General features: G+C 48.2%; 1 protein-coding gene across 2 annotated transcripts in view; it reads left to right on the forward strand.

Moving 5' to 3' along the window:
• Positions 1-20449, forward strand: part of SRRM4 (serine/arginine repetitive matrix 4) — a 114061-nt gene that overhangs the window by 86314 nt on the left and 7298 nt on the right. The window contains exons 5-9 of one of the 2 annotated variants that reach the window (XM_028710028.2): positions 1156-1182; positions 2157-2207; positions 4988-5086; positions 6829-6991; positions 19341-19672. In XM_028710028.2, the coding sequence (XP_028565861.2) occupies positions 1156-1182; positions 2157-2207; positions 4988-5086; positions 6829-6991; positions 19341-19672 (672 nt within the window). The remainder of the gene's footprint in view (positions 1-1155; positions 1183-2156; positions 2208-4987; positions 5087-6828; positions 6992-19340; positions 19673-20449) is intronic. The other variant, XM_028710029.2, reaches the window with a different exon arrangement.

The following is a 20449-nucleotide window of genomic DNA, read 5'->3' on the forward strand; positions in this document are numbered from 1 at the left end:
CTTAGATATTAATAAATGGTAAGATTTTGATGATTTGGGATGTGAAGGGAGAAATGCAAGCTGCAGAGGAATGGTCTAGCCTATGCAAAATGACCTGGCCAAGCTAGGGCCAGGAAGACACAATACAGGGCCCTTGAGGGCCATTGGCAATGTGAGGGAAGTCCCTCTTTGCCCTGAGGTGTGAACAGAGACTGGGTATTTGGAAGGTTGCCAGGATAACTGGGTGTGAGGTGACAGAAAAAGAGAGTTTCTTAGCAAGGTGTTCTGCGGGGGAGAAGAAAGGAGAAGAAGGAATGGGATCCATCTTGGGCAGGATGGCTGCTTGCTGGCTGGGAGAGAGGCCTTGGACTCCAGGGCTACACTGCTGTGGGGTACAAGCCCCTCTTGAAATAACCATGCTATAAGATCAGGACTCCCTCCATGCAGTCCAAAGGTGCAAATTGGGGAATAAACCTTATTTCTTAAAGCTATGACGGTCTCTGCTATGTCTCAATTCTCCAAAGGAACACAGATCCTGGGTGAGTTCCCAGAACCTCATGGCCTCTTGCCACTACTCAGCAGAGAAAGGGGGCGGCACCCAACTTTTGTAACACTATTAAGTATTCATACATAGAGATAAAATCATATTTAGGAGGAATGTGCCAACCATGAGATCAAGTCCCTTCCAAAGTTTCCCACTTCCCCCAGCGTAAGAAAAAGCCACATATTTGGTAAGTTTAAAATTGGTTTACTTACAAACTCTTCAAAGGTCTTGTTCATGTGCTATTCCATACATCTGCACAGGCAGCAAAACTTAGCTTAGTTACAAAGTGGTAAAAGTTCCTATTAGTATAGGAACACAAGAGTGGCTGATGAGAGCCATGCGGCTGAACTGGAGCAACCAGCTCAAACTTCTTCACAAGTTCAGCTTCTTAAGTCAACTGGTAAGGCTTGGTAACCTTCTTCCTCCCAGGGTGAGGGGAAGTGACCTCAGCTAAGCCAGGCAGGACAGCTTACTCTATGCTATTAACACTTTCAAGAATTAATTAGGCATGTTGGTTACCTGAGGCTGGTTTTCCCACAAAATCTTTGCTGATTCTGTCCAGTGATGCTCTTGCCTGGTTTAATCATTTTTATTTTAATATTAATATTAATATTTTGCATTTTATGTTCCAGGTTTTCTTCAAAGAAGAGGAGACACAGGTAAGGATAGTGAGGGCTTTGGGGAAAAACCTTCCTAAACTGTCTGGAATAATTCTAGAATCACAGGCTGAACCAGCTCACCAGTGGTCAGTGGAAGATAACCATTTTGGTCCAACCAGATCTAATGGGGAAGGCCCCTAGTTGCTGATCCTAGTTTCAGCATTCTTCCACTGATCCTGCCAAAGGACCATTTTGGGTAATGATCTGATGCCACGGCATGTTAGCTTTTGTAAGAAATTCATCTTTAATGTGGCAGAACCCACACTTTGGAACTCCCTGAGAATTGGGCTAAAACGTTTTTGTTTAGATAAGCCCCCCCAAAACAGTGTTTCCCCAGCATTTTAATGCCTTTTTTAGTTCATCACTTGTTTCAGGGTTTTTTTTTAATGTTCCAAATCATGGGTAGGCAAACTAAGGCCCGGGGGCTGGATCCGGCCCAATCGCCTTCTAAATCCGGCCCACGGATGGTCCGGGAATCAGCGTGTTTTTACATGAGTATAATGTGCCCTTTTATTTAAAATGCATCTCTGGGTTATTTGTGGGACCTGCCTGGTGTTTTTACATGAGTAGAATGTGTGCTTTTATTTAAAATAATGCATTTCTGGGTTATTTGTGGGACATAGAAATTCATTTTTTTTCTTTTCAAAATATAGTCCGGCCCCCCACAAGGTTTGAGGGACAGTGGGCCGGCCCCCTGCTAAAAAGGTTTGCTGACCCCTGTTCCAAATTGTTGTTTTTAATTGTTCTTACTGCTGATTTTATGGTTATACTGCTCTGTGGGGTTTTTTTGGGGGGTGGGGTGTTTACCATCAATGGTATATAAATTGTATGAAATAAAAATAAATAAATAAACGAGCACAGTGGCGCTCCTACAGGTTTACATGGCCCCGTTGAACTTTTACCAGCTCTCTAAATCGAATGGTCAGTTACCCGTTCATTAGCTTATACTTTTTTTCCCCCACCCTCTTATTTAGTTCCCCAAGCCCCAAAGGCAAAAGGAAGGAAGAAAGAAAACACAAGAAACAGTAAGTGGAGGCAGTCGCTATGAATGCACCAGCGTTCGTGGTTGATTTGCGCATGCATGCAAATTGGTGCGTACATTGGTGGGTGGGTGTCGTTGGCTCAAGTAAGTTCTTCGGCTAAAAAAAAAAAAGGGGGAGAGGTAGTCATGTTGTCCCAAAAGAAAAAAAGAAAAATCCATATTATAGTAATAAAGTCATACCTTGGGTTGCGAACGTGATCCGTGCGGGAGGCACGTTCACAACCCACAGCGTTCGCAGCCTGAAGCGTCGTGTCTGCGCGTGGTGCGATTCGACGCTTCTGCACATGCACGTGATGTCATTTTGCGTGGTAAAGGCTGTTCTCCAACTGGAGCGCTCACAGGCCAATGTTTCCCAGTTGTCAGTGTTGATACTACATTTTTCTAGATTTGCCTTGAGACGGTCTTTAAACCTCTTTTGTTGACCACCAGCATCACGCTTTCCATTTTTAAGTTCGGAATAGCGTAGTTGCTTTGGAAAACGATCATCAGGCATCCGCACAGCATGGCTAGTCCAACGAAGCTGATGCTGAAGAATCATTGCTTCAACACTGGTGATCTTTGCTTCTTCCAGTACACTGGTATTAGTTCGCCTGTCTTCCCAAGTGATGTGTAAACATTTTCGGAGACACCGTTAATGGAGTTGGAGATGGCGTTTATGAGTGGTAATAGGGTGCCTTGCTCACTGGCTGCAGAGGATGTAGCTGAACTGCTTCTCTCTCAAAGGCAGTACCACTGCCACCCGCCGGCTTTGCTCAATGACTTTGTGGGTGTGTGGCCCCCAGGGCTGTCTTAAGCATATCCAGCGCTGTGGTGCAAAACTCCCTCCGACGCCCCCATTTCCCAGAGTTTTTTAGGGAGGACGGCGCTGCCGGAGGGGCTGGAGGAGGCTGGAGAGCGGCTCCATCGGTGGGGAAGAGGTGGAGGCTGGACGCAGCACCTCCAGGCTCAGCTGGCTTTGGGCCACGGTGGCCACGGCAGACGGAGGCTCCGGGCGCGGCGCTGCTTCGGCACGGCATGGCAGAAGCGGGCAAGGGTGGCAAGCTGATGCCGGGAGGCGCCACGTCCGCCTCTTCCCTGGTGTCCTCTAGAACTTGGTGCCCCAGTGCCCTGCACCACTAGCCTCTATGGGTAAGACGCCCCTGGTGGCCCCCACAATTACCATATTTTTCACTCCATAAGACACACTTTTCCCCTCCTAAAAAGTAAGGGGAAATGTGTGTGCGCCTTATGGTGCGAATGCAGGGGGAGGCAGGCGGGAAAAGCCCCCAAGTTCAGTGATGGGCTGTCAGTGATGGGCTGCCCTTCTCCCTTCTCCGGAAAAAGCCTGCAAGCGCCGCACACATGCTCCATGTGGCTCATGAAAGGGAGCGCTGAGCAGAGCCTGGGATGCATACAGGCTCTGCTCAGCGCTCTCTTTAAATAATTTTTTTTTTCTTGAACCCCCCTCTAAAAACTAGATGCGCCTTATGGTCAGGTGCACCTTATGGAGCGAAAAATGCGGCATATTACCGTATTGGCCTGAATATAAGCCACACTTTCCCCCCAAATTCTGACCGTGAAAAGTTAAGATGCAGTTTATATTTGTGACCTTATGGTATGCAGCCAGGAGCGTGGGGCAAACAGTGCCAGGAAGAAGAGTTTGGATTTGATATCCTGCTTTATCACTACCCAAAGAAGTCTCAAAGCGGCTAACATTCTCCTTTCCCTTCCTCTCCCACAACAAACACTCTGTGAGGTGAGTGGGGCTGAGAGACTTCAAAGAAGTGTGACTGGCCCAAGGTCACCCAGCAGCTGCACGTGGAGGAGCGGGGAAGCGAACCCAGTTCACCAGATTACAAATCTACTGCTCTTAACCACTACACCACACTGGTGCACAGCAAAGCAGCTCCCGCCCCGTGCGTAGTTCCCCTGTCCTCTCCCCCAAGGCCGGGAAGGGAGAGAGTAAGGAAGGGGAAAGGCTGCCAGCAATGCAGCGCGGCTCCCTCCCTCCTCCCAGTATGCAGCCAGGAGCAGCGAGGAAGGGAGCGGCTTATATTCGGGTATTTTTTCCTTTCACCACTCCAACTTTAAAGGTCCAGCTTATATTCTGGTGCGGCTTATATTCGGGCCAATAGGGTATACCCACAGCCCCCTGGAGTTGGCTCCTATAGCTGTGTGAGTGCGCTGGGCTCCTTCAGGAGGAAAAGCAGACCGAAAAATGGTTTTATTTGGTTCACAAAACTTATATGCCACTTACTTGACAGATGACCGCTAAAGCACTGGAGAATTTCAGTCTTCCGCTGGAGAATATGGGGCAAAGTGGCCAACTCTGTTTCTGTGAACTTTGGGTACAACTGTGGATCTAGCTGTCATATTGCTTGGCATTATTTTAATCTTGAAGGAATCGATGGGCATATTCTGTTTAGCCTTCCTCTTTCAACCCCTTCCTTGCTCATCAATATGAACTAACAGCAGGGTCTCATTCAACATTAAGTGAGATGAAAAACAGAGGAGATATGAGAGCCATCTTCAAATATCTGGAGGGCTGTCACATGGGAGATGGAGCAAGGACGAGGTGAGTTGTAGTCTGACAACCAGGTTAGGGAAGGCCATTGCAGAGGCTTTAGGGAAGCTGTTTTCATTTAGCCCTACGACTGATGAGCTGGCATTTACCAGCTGTATTTTCTGACTAATTTCCCAACGCTCCATGGACCTTTCAAAGACGGCTTCCCACCTGCAGGTGAATGTTAAGGTGTTCTGTTTTTCTGTCTTCTTTTTCAAAAGCTCTCGCAGTCAGTCACAGAAATCCCAACGCCGCCGCCATCACCGCTGCCGCTCTGACTCAGAGAGCACCAATTCCCTCACAGAGAGCTGTGGAAGCAGGTAAGAATCTTACCTGGGAATTTATTTATTTATTTGTCTAAAACCCTGGAGAGCTGCTGCCAGTCACTGATGACAATACTAAGCTAGATGGACCAGCAGTCTAACTCAGTGCAAGGCAGCTTCCTGTCTACCTATGTCTTAAGGCATAGGAGGTTTTCAACCTTTCTGGGTCCACGACTCCCTGGACCAACCACATTCTTCCTTCGACATCCCTGTGGGGCTCAGGAGCCCAGTTGCATCACCCCTTGCCTGCAGAGCTGGCAGCCTCTCACCCTTTTTCAAACACCCTCCCTTGTAGAGTGTTTACTCAGCCTCATCTCCCCTCTCCTTGGGAGTCCTCCGGACAGCCACGGCTGGCACCCCGGGTCTTTGATCTGCCCCCCCCCCACGCCCCAAAGAGAGGTGCCTCCTCACACTGCCCCACAGTGGCCTGGGAAGCACTCCCTGGCCAGCCCCAGAGGCACCATTCGCCTGCAGAGCTTGTAGCCAGGGCTGCTGCAACAAACAGCTGTGCAAGCCTTTGGGAGGCAAAGACGTGAGAGGGCATCAGATGAGGGAGGGAAGGAAAGAGGGACAGAGGCCAGTGTTGCCCAAGGCACCCCTGACCATCATTTAAGGCGCCTCAAGGTATCACAGCACACTGGTTGAAAACCACTGATTTAAGCAGAAACATAATGTGGATTGTGACCAAGTGGACTGCGTGCCTCCTCAGCTGGCTGCCCAGGTACTCACTGAGGACTAGCAACTTCAAATGTTGTCTGCGGCACCCCTGACTATCATTCAAGGCACCACAGGGTGCCAGGGCACACTGGTTGAAAACCACTGTCTTAAGGAAAGGGCCAGTGGCACCTCTATGTAAGGTTGGAAGAGAATCCTGTAGGAAATCCTCTTTATTCAAGGAGACTGTATACAATTCAGCAACCCTTCCCAGTAGGTCTTGTCCCTATGGAGCAGTTGCCAGGACTGAAGGTCCCTGCTGTTATGTACTGAGTTGAATAGGATCCAAAATGCAGCAGCCGTCTGATTGGTCCTAGAACAATAGGATTCAGAATGCAGCAGTCTGATTGGTCCACAGGAGCCACCCAATCCAGCTCCAGGTGGAAGGGAATCCGCAGCATGATTGGCCTACAGGAGAATCCCGGAATTAGCCAATCACGTGGGGCCCATCGTGTAAATAATGTATATAAAGCAGACATTCTGGGGGAATTTCCATTCCTCCTCACCACTATGAGCTGAATAAAGAGCATAAAATCCACTCTCAACTCCGAGTATATTTCACCTGGCTTCCACCCCTTCAAAAGCTCCTTCTCTCCCAGATGCTTCCCAAACAGTCTCAAACTGTGTCTGCTCACCTCTAGCCTCTGTTTTGCTCTCCTCATTATTTTGCGTGTTCTGGGAGACCAGCGGGAGGGTAGCTTGTCGCAGCAGGAAAGGGAGACTTCTTGGACTCTTCGGCAGTCTCTTGACACCCCCCCCTGCTTCAGCCTCGGAGTCTGAACTGCTTCCTGTCACAGGCTCCTCCTGCTCACTAAACCCTGTTGCCCCTTCGGCATCCGGCGCCTCCTCCCAATCTTCTCCCTCTGACCTCTCCTCAGTGTCCCACCACCAAGCCCCTGGCTCTGAACCTTCCTCCTCTGGGGGTTCCCTCTGGGGTTCCCTGGCTATCACCTCCCACAATTCTTCTTCATCCTGACACTATGAGGCATCTTCCTAAGTAGGAGACACCCTCCTTCTCCCTCCAGGCCGGGAGCCAGGTCACGGGAGGAAGGCCGCAAAACGAGATGGAAACACTCCCGGCATTCCTTGAAGAGCCCTCGAAAGCCCGATGGCACTACAGAGCTGACCACCACTCCTTTCCCTGGCTGCACCCCCCAGAACGACGGCTTGCTCCCCGCCACGGAAGCTGTAAGTATCCCCCTATCTGCTTTGCCCCTTGGTTTAAGGCCCCGAGGATCCGTTATGCAATGTTTATGACTCAATTACAGGCATGTTATACTAAAAGTCGGTTTGAAAGCTCGATGCATTATTAACGGCGTGGCTCTCTGATGTATGGAGAGCGTGCAGTTTTTTGCACAGAGGGTGGGGAGAAAGGGAGGGCGGAGGATGGGACCGCGGGGGGGTGGGGAGGACGAGAGATTGCTTAGGCTGTAGCCCATGAATAATACAGGGGAGACATTTACCAAGGCAGTGGCCTCCAGCGATAATATTTCACACGGGTGTCTCTGTAGCATGCCTCTTCCGCTCCGTGGGCTTGCTGCCTCTTGCACCCAGGCGGTTTGGTCCTCGGAGGCATGCAAGATTAAACCTGTTTTTTAAAAAAGCAACATTTGCATTGAATCGGGTAGGAGCGGAGGTGCAAGGGTGGCGAGAGACGAAGGGGGATGCTGGAGGACTCTCGACAAACAGGCCCCGTGGCTGCTCCCATGGATGCTAATAGACGCCTTGCGAGCATCAGAGGAGAAAATGGGCAGCCGGCTCCCGGGGGCATCCTTCCTCTGAACGCACAGACGTAACAGGGCTGGCTTGGGCACAGCAATCGCTGTGAGCTCAAGGCCGGGTTTGTTTGTGCTCAAGGCCTGCCTGGATGCATCTACTTCTGGCACCAAGACTTGCCTTTCCTCCACCTCCAAGCCAGACAGAGGAGTTGACACGCAGTGTTAATTTAATGTGCCTGATTTTCTGCTAGGATCCCCTTTTTTTATATAAAGCAAGCAAACAAGCGTTCCTGTGTAGGTGTTAGAGCAGGAGTGGGGAACCCTTTTCAGCCAAGGGCCATGTTTCCTTCTCGGCTACGCTCCAGGGGCCACATGCTAGTAGTGGGCAGGACCAGCTGTAAAAGCAGGTGGAGCAATGGATGTAAATTTCAGTAGGCTGGTTTCTACACTCACACAAAACCCTCTCCTGTCCTCCAACCAGGTAAGCAAGAGGCATTATCAGACACAGATCCAACCAGGGATGGTGTGTGTGTGTGTGTGTGTGTGTGTGTCTGATGCAGAGCTAGTGAGGGGTGTGGTCTATGAAGAAGGGTGTGGTCCAAAGAGAGTCTCAAGGGCCAGGTGAGAGAGGTCTGGACGGCTGCATTTGGACCCCAACATCCGGAGACCCCCACTTCCCTAAATCAGAGCATTCAAGTGAATGTGTAGGTAATCTAGGTAAAGGCAAAGGGACCCCTGACCATTAGGTCCAGTCGTGGCCGACTCTGGGGTTGCGGCGCTCTTCTCACTTTATTGGCCGAGGGAGTTGGCGTACAGCTTCTGGGTCATGTGGCCAGCATGACTAAGCTGCTTCTGGCGAACCAGAGCAGCACACGGAAACGCCGTTTATCTTCCCATCGGAATGGTACCTATTTATCTACTTGCACTTTGACATGCTTTTGAACTGCTAGGTTGGCAGGAGCAGGGACCAAGCAACAGGAGCTCACCCCGTCACAGGGATTCAAACTGCCGACCTTCTGATCGGCAAGTCCTAGGCTCTGTGGTTAAACCCACAGCGCCACCCACATCCCATGTAGGGAATCTACATGGCCTCATACTCTCAAAGTGCATACTCTCAAAAATGTATTTATTTAGAGTGTGTGTGTGTGTGTGTGTGAGTGTGTGTGTGTGTGTGTGTGTGTACAGCATTTCAAACAAATATCGTTGACCTACATCAGGGCTGGCCCGTGACATTCTGCTGCCTGAGGCAAAGGGCGAGAAGATGCCACCCCCATTCCTTGTACACCAACAGACCAGCCTTTAACGCCGGTGACAGGATAGCAACCTTTATCACACCTGAGGGCAGCAGGCACAGGCCAGGCCATGTGGTGTACACAGCTCAATATTTTGCTGCCATCCTACAGTATATGCCACCTGAGGTTGCCATCTCAAACTACCCAATGGCAGGGCCCAAAGTGGCTCACATTAACAAGAGAGACGGGGACAGAGACAAAGAGAGGTGGACCCTGCCCTCAGGCATAGAAACTAAAAAGACTCAGAAGTAAGAGAGTTGCAACAAAACCAAAAATGAGAGCGGAAATTGCTGGTGTTTCCTTATTTGTTCCATGTCTGTCTTGGAAATCGATCCAGCAAAAACAATCAGTATTCATTGTTGTTGTTGCTTTCAGTCTGCAAATGATACAATGGCAAAGTAACTTACGGAATGTATGTGACTGATTTTGTACATTGCATACATAATTTTGCCACTGGGGACGACAGGCAAATAGCATGGTTTTTAGCAGAATATGAACTGCAGCAAAATGGAAACTGTGCTGTGTGTGAAATCTGATCTGGGCATTTCTGCCCCCTATGTGTAGAAGTTTCTCTGCAGTAGCTTCTCATAGGTAGGTTTAAAAGCAGAACCTTTGTATTTTGAAAGAGATGATAGAAGGAAGCTGTGTTGCATGAAAAGCACAGCCTTCTGTTTTAGGTGATGTGTGCTGGAGACAGGGGAGGAATTTGATTCAGTTTGTAATTCAAGGTGAATCTACAATAGGAGAACTGAAATACAGCCATCCTTCAGAATTCACTCCTCTCTGAATTTTGCAAAGCCAAGTTCTCCAGTCAAGTGATGTGTACAAAAATGTGTATTGATGATGCAAACCACACTTGGTGTGCAGGTCTGGTGGCCTCACTTCAAAAAAGGATATTCAGGTTCAGAAAAGGCCAACTCAGATGATCGAGGTGGTGGAGTGACTCTATGAGGAGAGGCTGAGATGTAAGGGATTTCTTCATTTAGAGTGCAGGCGAGTAGAAGCTGACATGATAGAAGTTTCTAAATGATGCATGATATGGAGAAATAGAGAAAAGTCTCTCATGGGCATCCACGGAAGCTGAATGTTGGAAGGTTCAGGACAGGTAGAAGAAATTGCGTCAGTGGTGGTCACCAACTTGGATGGCTCCAAAGAGGATTTGATAAATTCATGAAGGCTATCAAAAGCTACTAGCCATGGTGGCTATGCTCTGCCTCCATGCTCACAAGGAGAAATGCTTCTGAATACCAGTTGCTGGAAACCACAGAAAGGGAGAGTTGCTCTTGTGCTTGAATCTGCTTGCAGACTTCTCAAGAGGCATCTGGCTGCCCACTGGGAGAACATGATGCTGGTCTAGATGGCCCATTGGCCTGATTCAACATGCTCTTCTTATTATCTTATGTTCTTATGTTCATATCCTGGGGTAAAGTGTCCATTAAAAATTATCTATCAATTTTGCAGTAACACACAAAAATTCAATGTTTTAGGAGGACATTGTTTTGCAAAAAAAAAAGTGTATATTATGCAAAATTGCATTTTAAAAATGAGCATATTAGGATAAATGTGCCCTTAAATGTTGGTGAGTTTTCATGAGGATTTTTTTCTTTTTAATGCAAGCTGATGTGGAGAACTGAAGATTGGAAAAATGAGAAATTGAAAGAGACAGAGTCACCCACTCCTATCTATGACTCACTCTGAACGTTTAACATAGTTAACATAGTGAGTAGCAGTTGAAAGAGGGGTCACCCACCTCTTTCAGTTAATGAGCAGATTTGGATTTTTGAGCAAGTGCCTTGGGTGCCCCCCCTTCTGGTCACTTCCCTAAATGAGCCACACACATACACACAAGGCCACTTTCTCCTCCAGAGATAGAAAGGGAGGGAGAGCACAAACCGCTTTTTCCAGTGGATCTTTGTAAACGTCAGATACAATAGAATTACCATATTTTTCGCTCTATAAGATGCACTTTTTCCCATCCAGAAATTAAGGGGAAATGTGTGTGCATCTTATGGAGCAAATGCAGGCTCCATGGCTTCAGCGATAGCAACGCAAAGCCTCTGAAGTGCAGAGGAAGGGCTCCCATCGGTGTGCACCGACCCCTCTCGCTCTCCAGGCTTCAAGGATAGCTGCCTGACAGGAGGCTTCAACCCCTCTCACTCTCCAGGCTTCGGGTTCCTTTCGCTGAAGCCAGGAGAGCAAGACATTCTCGGTTTCAGCGAAAGGGACCCAAAGCCTCCGGAGCGAGGCGGGAACTGAAGAGCGAGAGGGGTCGGTGCACACCGATCCCTCTTGCTCTCCTGGTTTTGCTTCGCTGGAGAGGTGCTGCACAGCTTTCTCTCTCTGCGCCAGTGGCGTAGCGTGGGGGGTGCAGGGGGGGGCCGGCCGCACCGGGCGCAACATCTGGGGTTAGGGCAAATCCACGGGTTAGGGGGCGCAAATCCACGGGTTAGGGGGCGTAAATTACTTGCCTTGCCCCGGGTGCTGACAACCCACGCTACGCCACAGCTCTGCGCAGCGCCCCTTCAGCAAAGCAGGAGGAGAAATGGAAGGGGCTGCGCAGAGAGGGAGAGATTTATTTTTTTCTTGTTCTCCCCTTCTAAAACAAGGTGCGTCCTATGGTCGGGTGCATCCTATAGAGCGAAAAATATGGTAAGCTGAGAGAAAGGCAACCAGTTTCCCCACTCTATGACCAAGGGTTGTCTGTTCCTAAGGGTAGCCTGAGAGGAAAGCTATGGAGATAGTTGCTGTTGCTATACTTTGTCTGAACACTCATTGTTAAGCATTATTATTCCACTGCCCATTAAACTTAATCAAGATGCCTCCTGGGGAGCTTGATAGCAAAAGCACTAATTGAGTTAATTTTTATTTTAAAAAACACAGAATTAAACTTGAGCTGCGGCAGGGGAAAGTTCAGATCTAGGTCTGGACCGGGAAAAGTTGGCACGGCGCCCTCTAGATACTTTGGGAACTGTGGTGAGCCCCAGCCAGCATGACCAATGTTCAGGGGTGATGGGAGATGTAGTCCACAGTATTGGAAGGCTAACCCTGATCTGGACAGCTTTGGCATTCCAGCACACTGACATGGCTTACTGTTGTCGACATGTGGCCTACAAGCCCCGCACGGTTGCCTAGCAACAGCAGGCGCTGGGAAACCACCCATCGCTTTGAATTTCCCACAGTGCTTTGGAACGGCTGATGCAGCCTTCCTCTGGAACGTTGTGGGAACTTAAAATTGCAGGTGGCTTCTCAAGATTCTGAATAAGTCTATGGCCAGATTAGCAGATGGAGAAGGCTCTTTGCCAAACAGGAGGTCATCTTATTGTTGCTGTTTTTTACAGATATTGCATGTAAGATGAGGAGGAGGATTAGGGGGAGCACTGCTGATTCAAGGTGAATGGCACATCTAGTCTGGCATCCTGTTCTCGTGGTGGGCAACCAGGTGACTTTTCTGAGAAGCCCAAAAACAGGACCTGAGCACAACAGAACTCTCCCTTGCTGTGGTTTCTGTGGGATGATTAGGGAGGCAGGAGAGGATATATTATTTAATGATATCCTTCCTAACTTGCTCTAGCAAGTTCCATATTCTATCAGAATTCCAAACATCCCCCTTTTTAAATTACGCAGCGATCAGCTTGTTGCTGACTCATCTGAGTCTTACTGTTAAAGATTCCTTCTTGGTAAAATCCCTTCTAATCCCTCTTAAAAAGAATAAACACAAGAATCTGATTAATGTTAATATAAAAGTAGTTTACTCGCAGATTCATTCAGGTTCACAGGCATATCCTTGAAGGCAGGCTTAGGTTACATAACAACTAGAACTATTCCATAAAGAAGTTAGTCCCAAGTGACTGCAACTAAGCAGTCACTTCTCCAAACACACAGCGACATACAAAATGGAGAACACACACTGATCAGAACGTGGAGGCTGTGTGCTCCTCCATGCTAGTACAAGAGACCACACCCTCTTCAAGCCACATGTGGTGGAAGTCTGTCCCAGCTCAGGAGGAAACAGGAAGTCTTCTCCTGAGTGGTACAAAACATCCCCTGACATGTCCACTGGAGGAATGTTGTACTTGACTGCAGTTTTACAGTGAGGGGAAAAGGTATTTGATCCCCTGTTAAATTTGCCTGGTGGCCACCTACAAGAAACGTCTCATCTCTGTAATTGCCAACAAGGGTTTTGCCACCAAGTACTAAGTCATCTTTTGCAAAGGGGTCAAATATTTATTTCACTCATTCTAATGCACATCAATCTCTGACTTTTGTCTTCTGGGTTTCTGGGGGTTTTCCTCTTGTTATTCTGTCTCCCACAGCTACAATAAACCTACCATTAAAATTATGGCCTGGTCATTTCTTCGTCCGAGGGCAAACGGGCAAATTTAGCAGGGGATCAAATACTTCCCCCCCCTCGCTGTACATCCCACAGTTTCCAGCACTGGGTAGTCAGAAACACACTGCTTCCAGTATGGTGGAGAGGGCTGTCGATAGCTACTACCCACAATGGCTGTCCTCTGCCTCCAACGTCGGAGGCAGCGATGCTTCTGAATGCCAGTTGCTGGAAACCACAGGAGGGGAGAGGGCTCTTGTGATCAAATCCTGCTTGCTGGTTTTCCACAGGCATCTGGTCGGCCACTGTGAGCAAAGGATGCTGGACTAGATGGGCCATTGGCCTGATCCAGCGGGCTCTTCCAACTGTGGCCAGCAGCCATCGATAGCCATATCCTCCGTGGATTTGCCGGCTCCTTTTCTGAAACCAACCAAGCTGGCGGCTGTCACTCACATTTTGATAATAGATGTGCACGCTTTCAGGGTGGGGTGGGAGTGTTGTATGGGAGAGTAAAGGAAAGAGCAGCCAAAGAGAAATCTGGGACTTCATGCAGAAAATCTGTGGATTTGTGCAGGCTCGTTCCGCCGGCAGGCACCTCCTGGAAGGGAAGGATATTCTGACTTTGAAGTTGGAGCTTTAAAACACAAGAAAGACCCCCCAGAAAGAGAGAGGTTTCTTAAGCGCGCTGCAAAAATTGCTGGTTCCATATGGTTGAGAAAATTGATAGCAACGTCTCTCCAAGGAGGCATTTAAAGCACACCAAACAGGCTTGTTCAGTTTAATTGGAAAATTCGCTGCAATTATACTTTTGTAACCTATTGGGCTACCCTGCTTCTTGAGTTAAGCATTCGGCGGAAATTGAAGCCCGAGGTACGAGCCTTTCTTTTCTCCTCCTCCCACTTCAATTAAATAATGTTTTGACCCGACCAGAAAACTTGCAAACAGCCTGATCCCAAATATATTTAGTTAGAAGTTAAGTCCTGCGGAGTTCAATGGGACTTTTGATAAGAGTAAGTAGGCTTAGTGAAGTTTCCCCTGCAGGACTCTTGCCTATCTCACAGACCCATGGCCTGGCGGCAAAACGGTAACAGCAATGTTCTCTTGGCAGGAGAACCGAGAAATCTCCATCATTTCACCTAGATAGAGATCTAAGCAAAGCGATATGAAACAAGGCACTCACCGTGAAATTAACGCGTTTGAGAATGAATGGCAGAAGGTGTCTGCGCAGCAACTGTGGCGCATTGGTCTGAGGGTTATTTCCCAGGCCCCACATTAAACGAGTAAATATTTCAGTTTGTTTATATGCAGATAGTGTAGGGTAGCTGCTCTGAAACTTTTTCTTGGTTCCATAAACTCATCCCCCAGTTCCCCCTACCCTGACCTATAAAAAGCATCACAGTCGTATCTTGTTTCTCAGAATCCATTCCAGAAGTCCGTTCGACTTCCAAAATGTTCAGAAACCAAGGCGCCTTCCTATTGGCTGCAGAAAGCTCCTGCAGCCAATCGGAAGCTGTGTAAGCCGCATCGGATGTTCGGCTTCCAAAAATAGTTCGCAAACCAGAACACTCACTTCCAGGTTTGTGGCGTTTGGGAGCCAAAACATTCAAGAACTAAGCTGTTTGGAAACCAAGGTATGACTGTACTCAGAATAGCAGTCTGCACAAGCCACTAAGGAACCTAGGAGCCAACTCCCAGGGGCCGAGGTTTCTTCACCGCCACCCCCATAAAATATTTGAGGGGGCCGGGGACCCCCAAAGTTGATGGACATTGCCATTCAGAAGGTGTGCATGTACCACATCTTGTGGATTATGCAGGGCAGGGCTTACCTGCCCTCTCCCCCAATATTTTATTCAAGTTGGCATCCCTGCTAAGGAAGGTGATAACACAACAAAATTCAAAGCAAGTAGCCCTTAACTGCACATTTATTCAAAATCCAGTATAAACCATTTGGTTTGAGTAATTAGAGCCTTAAACGGCCTCAGCCCTGTATACCTGAGGGAGCGTCTCCACGCCCACGGTTCAGCCCGGACACTGAGGTCCAGCTCCAAGGGCCTTCTGGCGGTTCCTTCACTGCGAGAAGTGAGGCTACAGGGACCCTGTAAAATGCCCCTTCCCACCAGATGTCAAGAAGATAAATAACCATACAACTTTCAGAAGGCATCTAAAGGCAGCCCTGTATAGGGAAGTTTCTAATGTTTGATGTTTTCTCATGTTTCTATATCTGTTGGAAGCCGCCCAGAGTGGCTGGGGCAGCTCAGTCACGTAGGCTGAGTGCAAATGATAAAATTATTATTATGTGTTATTATTAATTCAACAAAACTGATGAACTTGATCCCATAAGACCAGCTTTTCAAAGTCTGATAGCCATTTACACATTCCCACTTGCCTCTTAGACCCCCTAGGTAATCCCCCTCAAGGGATGGTATCACCCACTTTAGGAACCCCTGCTTGAGGATGTCCCCTGGTACATTCCTCCTCACCTTGGCAAGGGTCTGTGGCAAAGGGCTTTGGGAACCACCCACCGCTTTAATTACCCACAATGCCCCTGGTGTGACATCATTCTGGGGCATGGCAGGAAATGCAAATGACCGGCCCCATTTTAGTTTTCATTGCTCACAATGTCCTGGAGTAGCAACACAATGACAGGGGCATTGTGGGTAATTAAAATGCTGGAAAGATCCCATATCCAGCCGCCTGGCAGATGGGACCCCCAAGGCCCCGACAGCTGCCCAAGGATGCCAGGTGGAGAATGGGGCACTGCCCCCACCAGACTCAATCTCTGCTGCCTGCTTTTCCACTTACAACCAGTCCAGGGGGTAGCCCTGGCTTTCAGCTTCCTCTCAGTCTTGCCCCTTGCATAACTCACTAGGGACAAGGATGGGAAACCAGAATCAGTTGGTTCTACCTGTCATTAGCTCTGGTGCCCTCTACTGTTGGACAGTGGCGGAGCTTCATGCTCCAGAACCGGGGTGAAGAGCAGCAGCAGAAGAAGAAGAAGAGTTTGGATCTGATATCCCGCTTTATCACTACCCAAAGGAGTCTCAAAGCGGCTAACATTCTCCTTTCCCTTCCTCCCCCACAACAAACACTCTGTGAGGTGAGTGGGGCTGAGAGACTTCAGAGAAGTGTGACTAGCCCAAGGTCACCCAGCAGCTGCATGTGGAGGAGCGGGGAAGTGAACCCGGTTCACCAGATTACGAGTCCACCGCTCTTAACCACTACACCACACTGGCTCTCAGGCAGGGGCATGACTGGCATGCGTCCCGGGGGTGTGGTGCACAGCCCAGGGGCATGGCACACCGCCCGCAGGGGTGTGGCACACGTCCCGGGGGTGTGGCGTGCCGCTCGCAGGGGTGTGACGCACGTCCTGGGGGCATGGCGTGCCACCTACAGGGGCGTGGTGCATGTCCCAGGGGCATGGTGCGCGTCCTGGGGGCGTGACATGCGTCCTGGGGCATGGTGCACCACCCACAGGGGCATGGCACGTGTCCTGGGGACGTGGTGCCCAGCACGGGGGGGCAGCCACGATGGCACCCCACCAAGATCATGGTGCCAGGGGCGGTACGCTCCCCTCACCCCCCTCTTCCTCCGCCAGTGCTGTGGGACTCCCTGCCTTCTTCCCCAGCAGTCTCAATGGGCACCAGCTGTCACATTCTGCCAGACAGCAAAAACAGTCCTGAGCTAGTTACGGTCAGGCAGCTGACTTGGTATAAGGCAGCATGCTTTGTGAGATTTGGAGCTTGTTGTAGTTGTTTGCTACGTCTTGCAATCTGCATTGGGACCGTCTGCAGGCGAGGCTAGTATGAGCTGCTCTAGAACCCAGGAACGTCTCCCCATGGATCTGATGATATTGTGGATCTGATGATCCACAAAGCATCAATGGGAGAACAGGTGTGTTTGTACTTTGTAGCCAGTGCCTATGTCTTCCTTTTGGTCCTCACTAAAAAGCAAAGCGGGAAATGTTCCTCTCTTTTTTTTTAACCAAAAAATAAATAAATCTCCGTTCTCCTTTTAATGATTTTTTTTTTTATGTGGGTCAGCATTAAAAGCCAAAGGTGATGATGTGAATAGATGCCATATAAATCCCTGATAAACAAGTGGCCAAAAGGAAATAGCTCAAAAGGGATTGTTTGCAAAGAGAGAGAGAAAACGATGGCAAAGCTGTTTAAAATCGGACAAGACAAAAAAAACAACAACCACCCAACACTTGAGTGGAGAGAGATAGAGAGAGGGTTTGTGGATTCTTCTTCTTTTTTTTAATCTTCTCTTGTAATTTGAGACTCTAATGATGGACTTATGATGCCCACTCTTCCCTTTTTCTTACACCTTACCCTACTAAAGGAGGAAATCTTGATTGGTAAGTGGATGAAAACCGCAAGATGCTAGGACGTTTATTACTAGAGGTCCCTCGAAAGTATGAGCTGTACCAGGGGTGACTAACCTGTGGCCTCCCGGATATCGCAGGAATGCAAATCCCAGCATCCTCCACCATTGGCCGTTCTGGCTGCTGAGGATTCTGGGAGATGTAGTCCAGCAGCATCTGGGAGTCCATTGGTTCCCCATTCCTGAGCTGTGCCTTCTAGGAGGGGGAAAAAACCACACCGAGATATATATATATGTCTACCTTTTTCCCCAGAGGGAGTTTTGCTTTTTGTTTTCTTAAAGTTTTCTTTCATTTCCTTCTTTTGATTATTGTTTCAAGGCATTACAGTTTGCCTGCCAGATTTCCTTTATGTCATTCCTAAGATATCCCTTTTCTTTTAAAGTTTGTGATAGACATCCCATCTCCTTGTCGAGAGTTGATTGATTGATTGATTGGTTGGTTGATTTGAAATGGAGATCAATCACAAAAGGGCAAGACCCCAGCCAAAGTTAAGCTCTTCTACAGCTTGGCTCCAGGCATGTTCCCTCAGGAGTTAAGTCTCACTCCTTTCAATGGGACATGCAATCGATCCATATCTAATTGGGATCGAGCCCCACTGCATTTCAAATGGGATTTAATCTCATATAGCCTTCCTCAACCTGGTGCCTTCCAGATGTTTTGAACTACAATTCCCATCAGTCCCAGGCTGTATGTCCTTCCACTCCTTGAGGAAGGTGTGGTGTCTCAGAGGGGGTGATCTGGCCCCTGGAGGCAATGAAGGCTTCAATTAAGTCCCAGACATTCTTGGAGCAAGTAGCTCACTTGGAGCTTTCCATGGTGCTGAAACCACTGGCCAGCCTTTTGCCCATGGTGCTGAAACTACTGGCCTGCCTTATGTCCTTCCAGTGGTCTTCCAGACAAAGTCAGGGCAAGACAGGACATTTGTTTGTATCAGGGATTGGGTGCCTGCCTGTGGCACTCCAGATGTTGCTACTACAGCTCCCATTATCCCTGACAATTTGCCATGTTGGCTGATGGGAGTTGTCGTCCAAAACAGGCTGGAGGACTTCCCAGGTTGGGGAATACTGGTGCATAGGATTGCTTTGAATTGCCTCCTTATACTCTGTTGATTTCTTCAATAAAGAACCTATGCACGATTAATACCATCCTTTGCCAACCTGGTGCCTTCCAGATGTTCTGGCCTACTACTCCCATCAGCCCCCACCAGCAGGGGGCATCTGGAGGGAACCAGGTCAGCGATGGCTGTTTAAGGCTCCCCTGCTGGAATCAATGGGAACTAGAAGTGCTTAATTTTAGCTGGATTATGCTTGCAGGATTCTGTTCTGTTCTGTTTAATTTCTAAGGCATATGTCTGTCCGTCTTTTTAAAGATACTCCTTTTCTTTTTCGACCCCTTTGTTTTTAGAGAAGGCTTTGGTTTTAAGTCTGCTTTATATATATTTTTTATTTGATCTTTCATTCAACATTGATTCGCATGCCTAGGACTCTTTGCATGATGCCTTAAAATCTTCCAATTTATATCTGGGTGGGGAAAAAAGACATTTCTTCTTTCTTTCAGGGAGATGCGTTGTTTTTTTTTTTATTATTCTTTCTTTCTTTGTTCGTTTCTTCCTTTCTCCTTCTTTCCTTCCTTCCTTTCTTTCTTTCCTTTGATTACAGACTGTGCATCATGATGGTTAAAAAGAAAAGAAAAGAAAAAAGGTTTATTTGGAAAATAAAATAAAATAACGATTGAGTGTATATAAAATCAGACAAAACTAATGGGCTGAGGAAAAATCTATTTAAACGCTGGCCAATGGCTTTTGTTTTGCTTGCAGATTTCAAAGTCTGGGTGTCCTGCTGACCTCTTTAAAAAAGCAGAGGGTCGGGTTGGCAGGCTGGCCCAACAGAATGGAGAAGCCCACGAGTACGACTCAGGAAATGATACTTCTTCCCCTCCATCCACCCAGACAAGTGCATCCAGGTCAAAGGGGGGCCCCAAACCACCAGGTGATCAAGTCTGTGATGGTTTCAGCCGGGCCTTCTCTTCCGGGAAGGTGAGCAACGGGAGCAGTTCTGATTCAGGAAATTCCTTCACCAGCTGCTTCTCCCGGACGAAGGGGGCAACTTTAGACAATCCATCTCCAAGGGTTCGAGCCAAGGATCAAAGGTGAGCAACCATCCCGAAAGTCTGAGCTCTGGAGCAACAGGAAGTTGCTGTAGCTCCTGATAATAATAATAATAATAATAATAATAATAATAATAATAATAATAATTTATTTATACCCCACCCATCTGGCTGGGCTTCCCCAGACACTCTGGGTGGCTTCCAAAAAAATATTAAAATACTAAATACTGTAATACATCATATATTAAAAGCTTTCCTAAAGAGGGCTGCCTTCAGATGTCTTCTAAAAGTCTGGTAGTTGTTGTTCTCTAGTTGCGCCACTACCAAGAACGCCCTCTGCCTGGTTCCCTGTAACTTGGCCTCTCGCAGTGAGGGAACCGCCAGAAGGCCCTCGGTGCTGGACCTCAGTGTCCGGGCAGAAAGATGGGGGTGGATATGCTCCTTCAGATATACTGGACCTGAGTGAAGATGAAAGAGGTTTATAAAATTATGCATGGCGTAATTGGCCAGAGAAAGGTGTCTCTGCATCTCCCATGACACTAGGACTCATGGATGAAGCTGAATGTTGGAAGATTCAGATAAAAGAAAGTCCTCCTAGTTAAACTATGGAACTCGCTGCCACAGGAGGCAGGGATGACCACCAAATTAGATTGCTTTAAAGGAGGATTAGACAAATTCATGGCTGACACGGGTTTCAGAGAGGGTTCTCACATAGCCCTACTTGGAGTTGCTGGGGATTGAAACTGGGACCTTTTTCATGCAAGGCAAAAGGGTCTCTGATAGCAGTGATGGGTAGAGTAGGCTGCTGCCAGTCAGAGT

Source organism: Podarcis muralis, chromosome 16 (assembly GCF_964188315.1).
Source record: "Podarcis muralis chromosome 16, rPodMur119.hap1.1, whole genome shotgun sequence".
NCBI lineage: Eukaryota > Metazoa > Chordata > Lepidosauria > Squamata > Lacertidae > Podarcis > Podarcis muralis.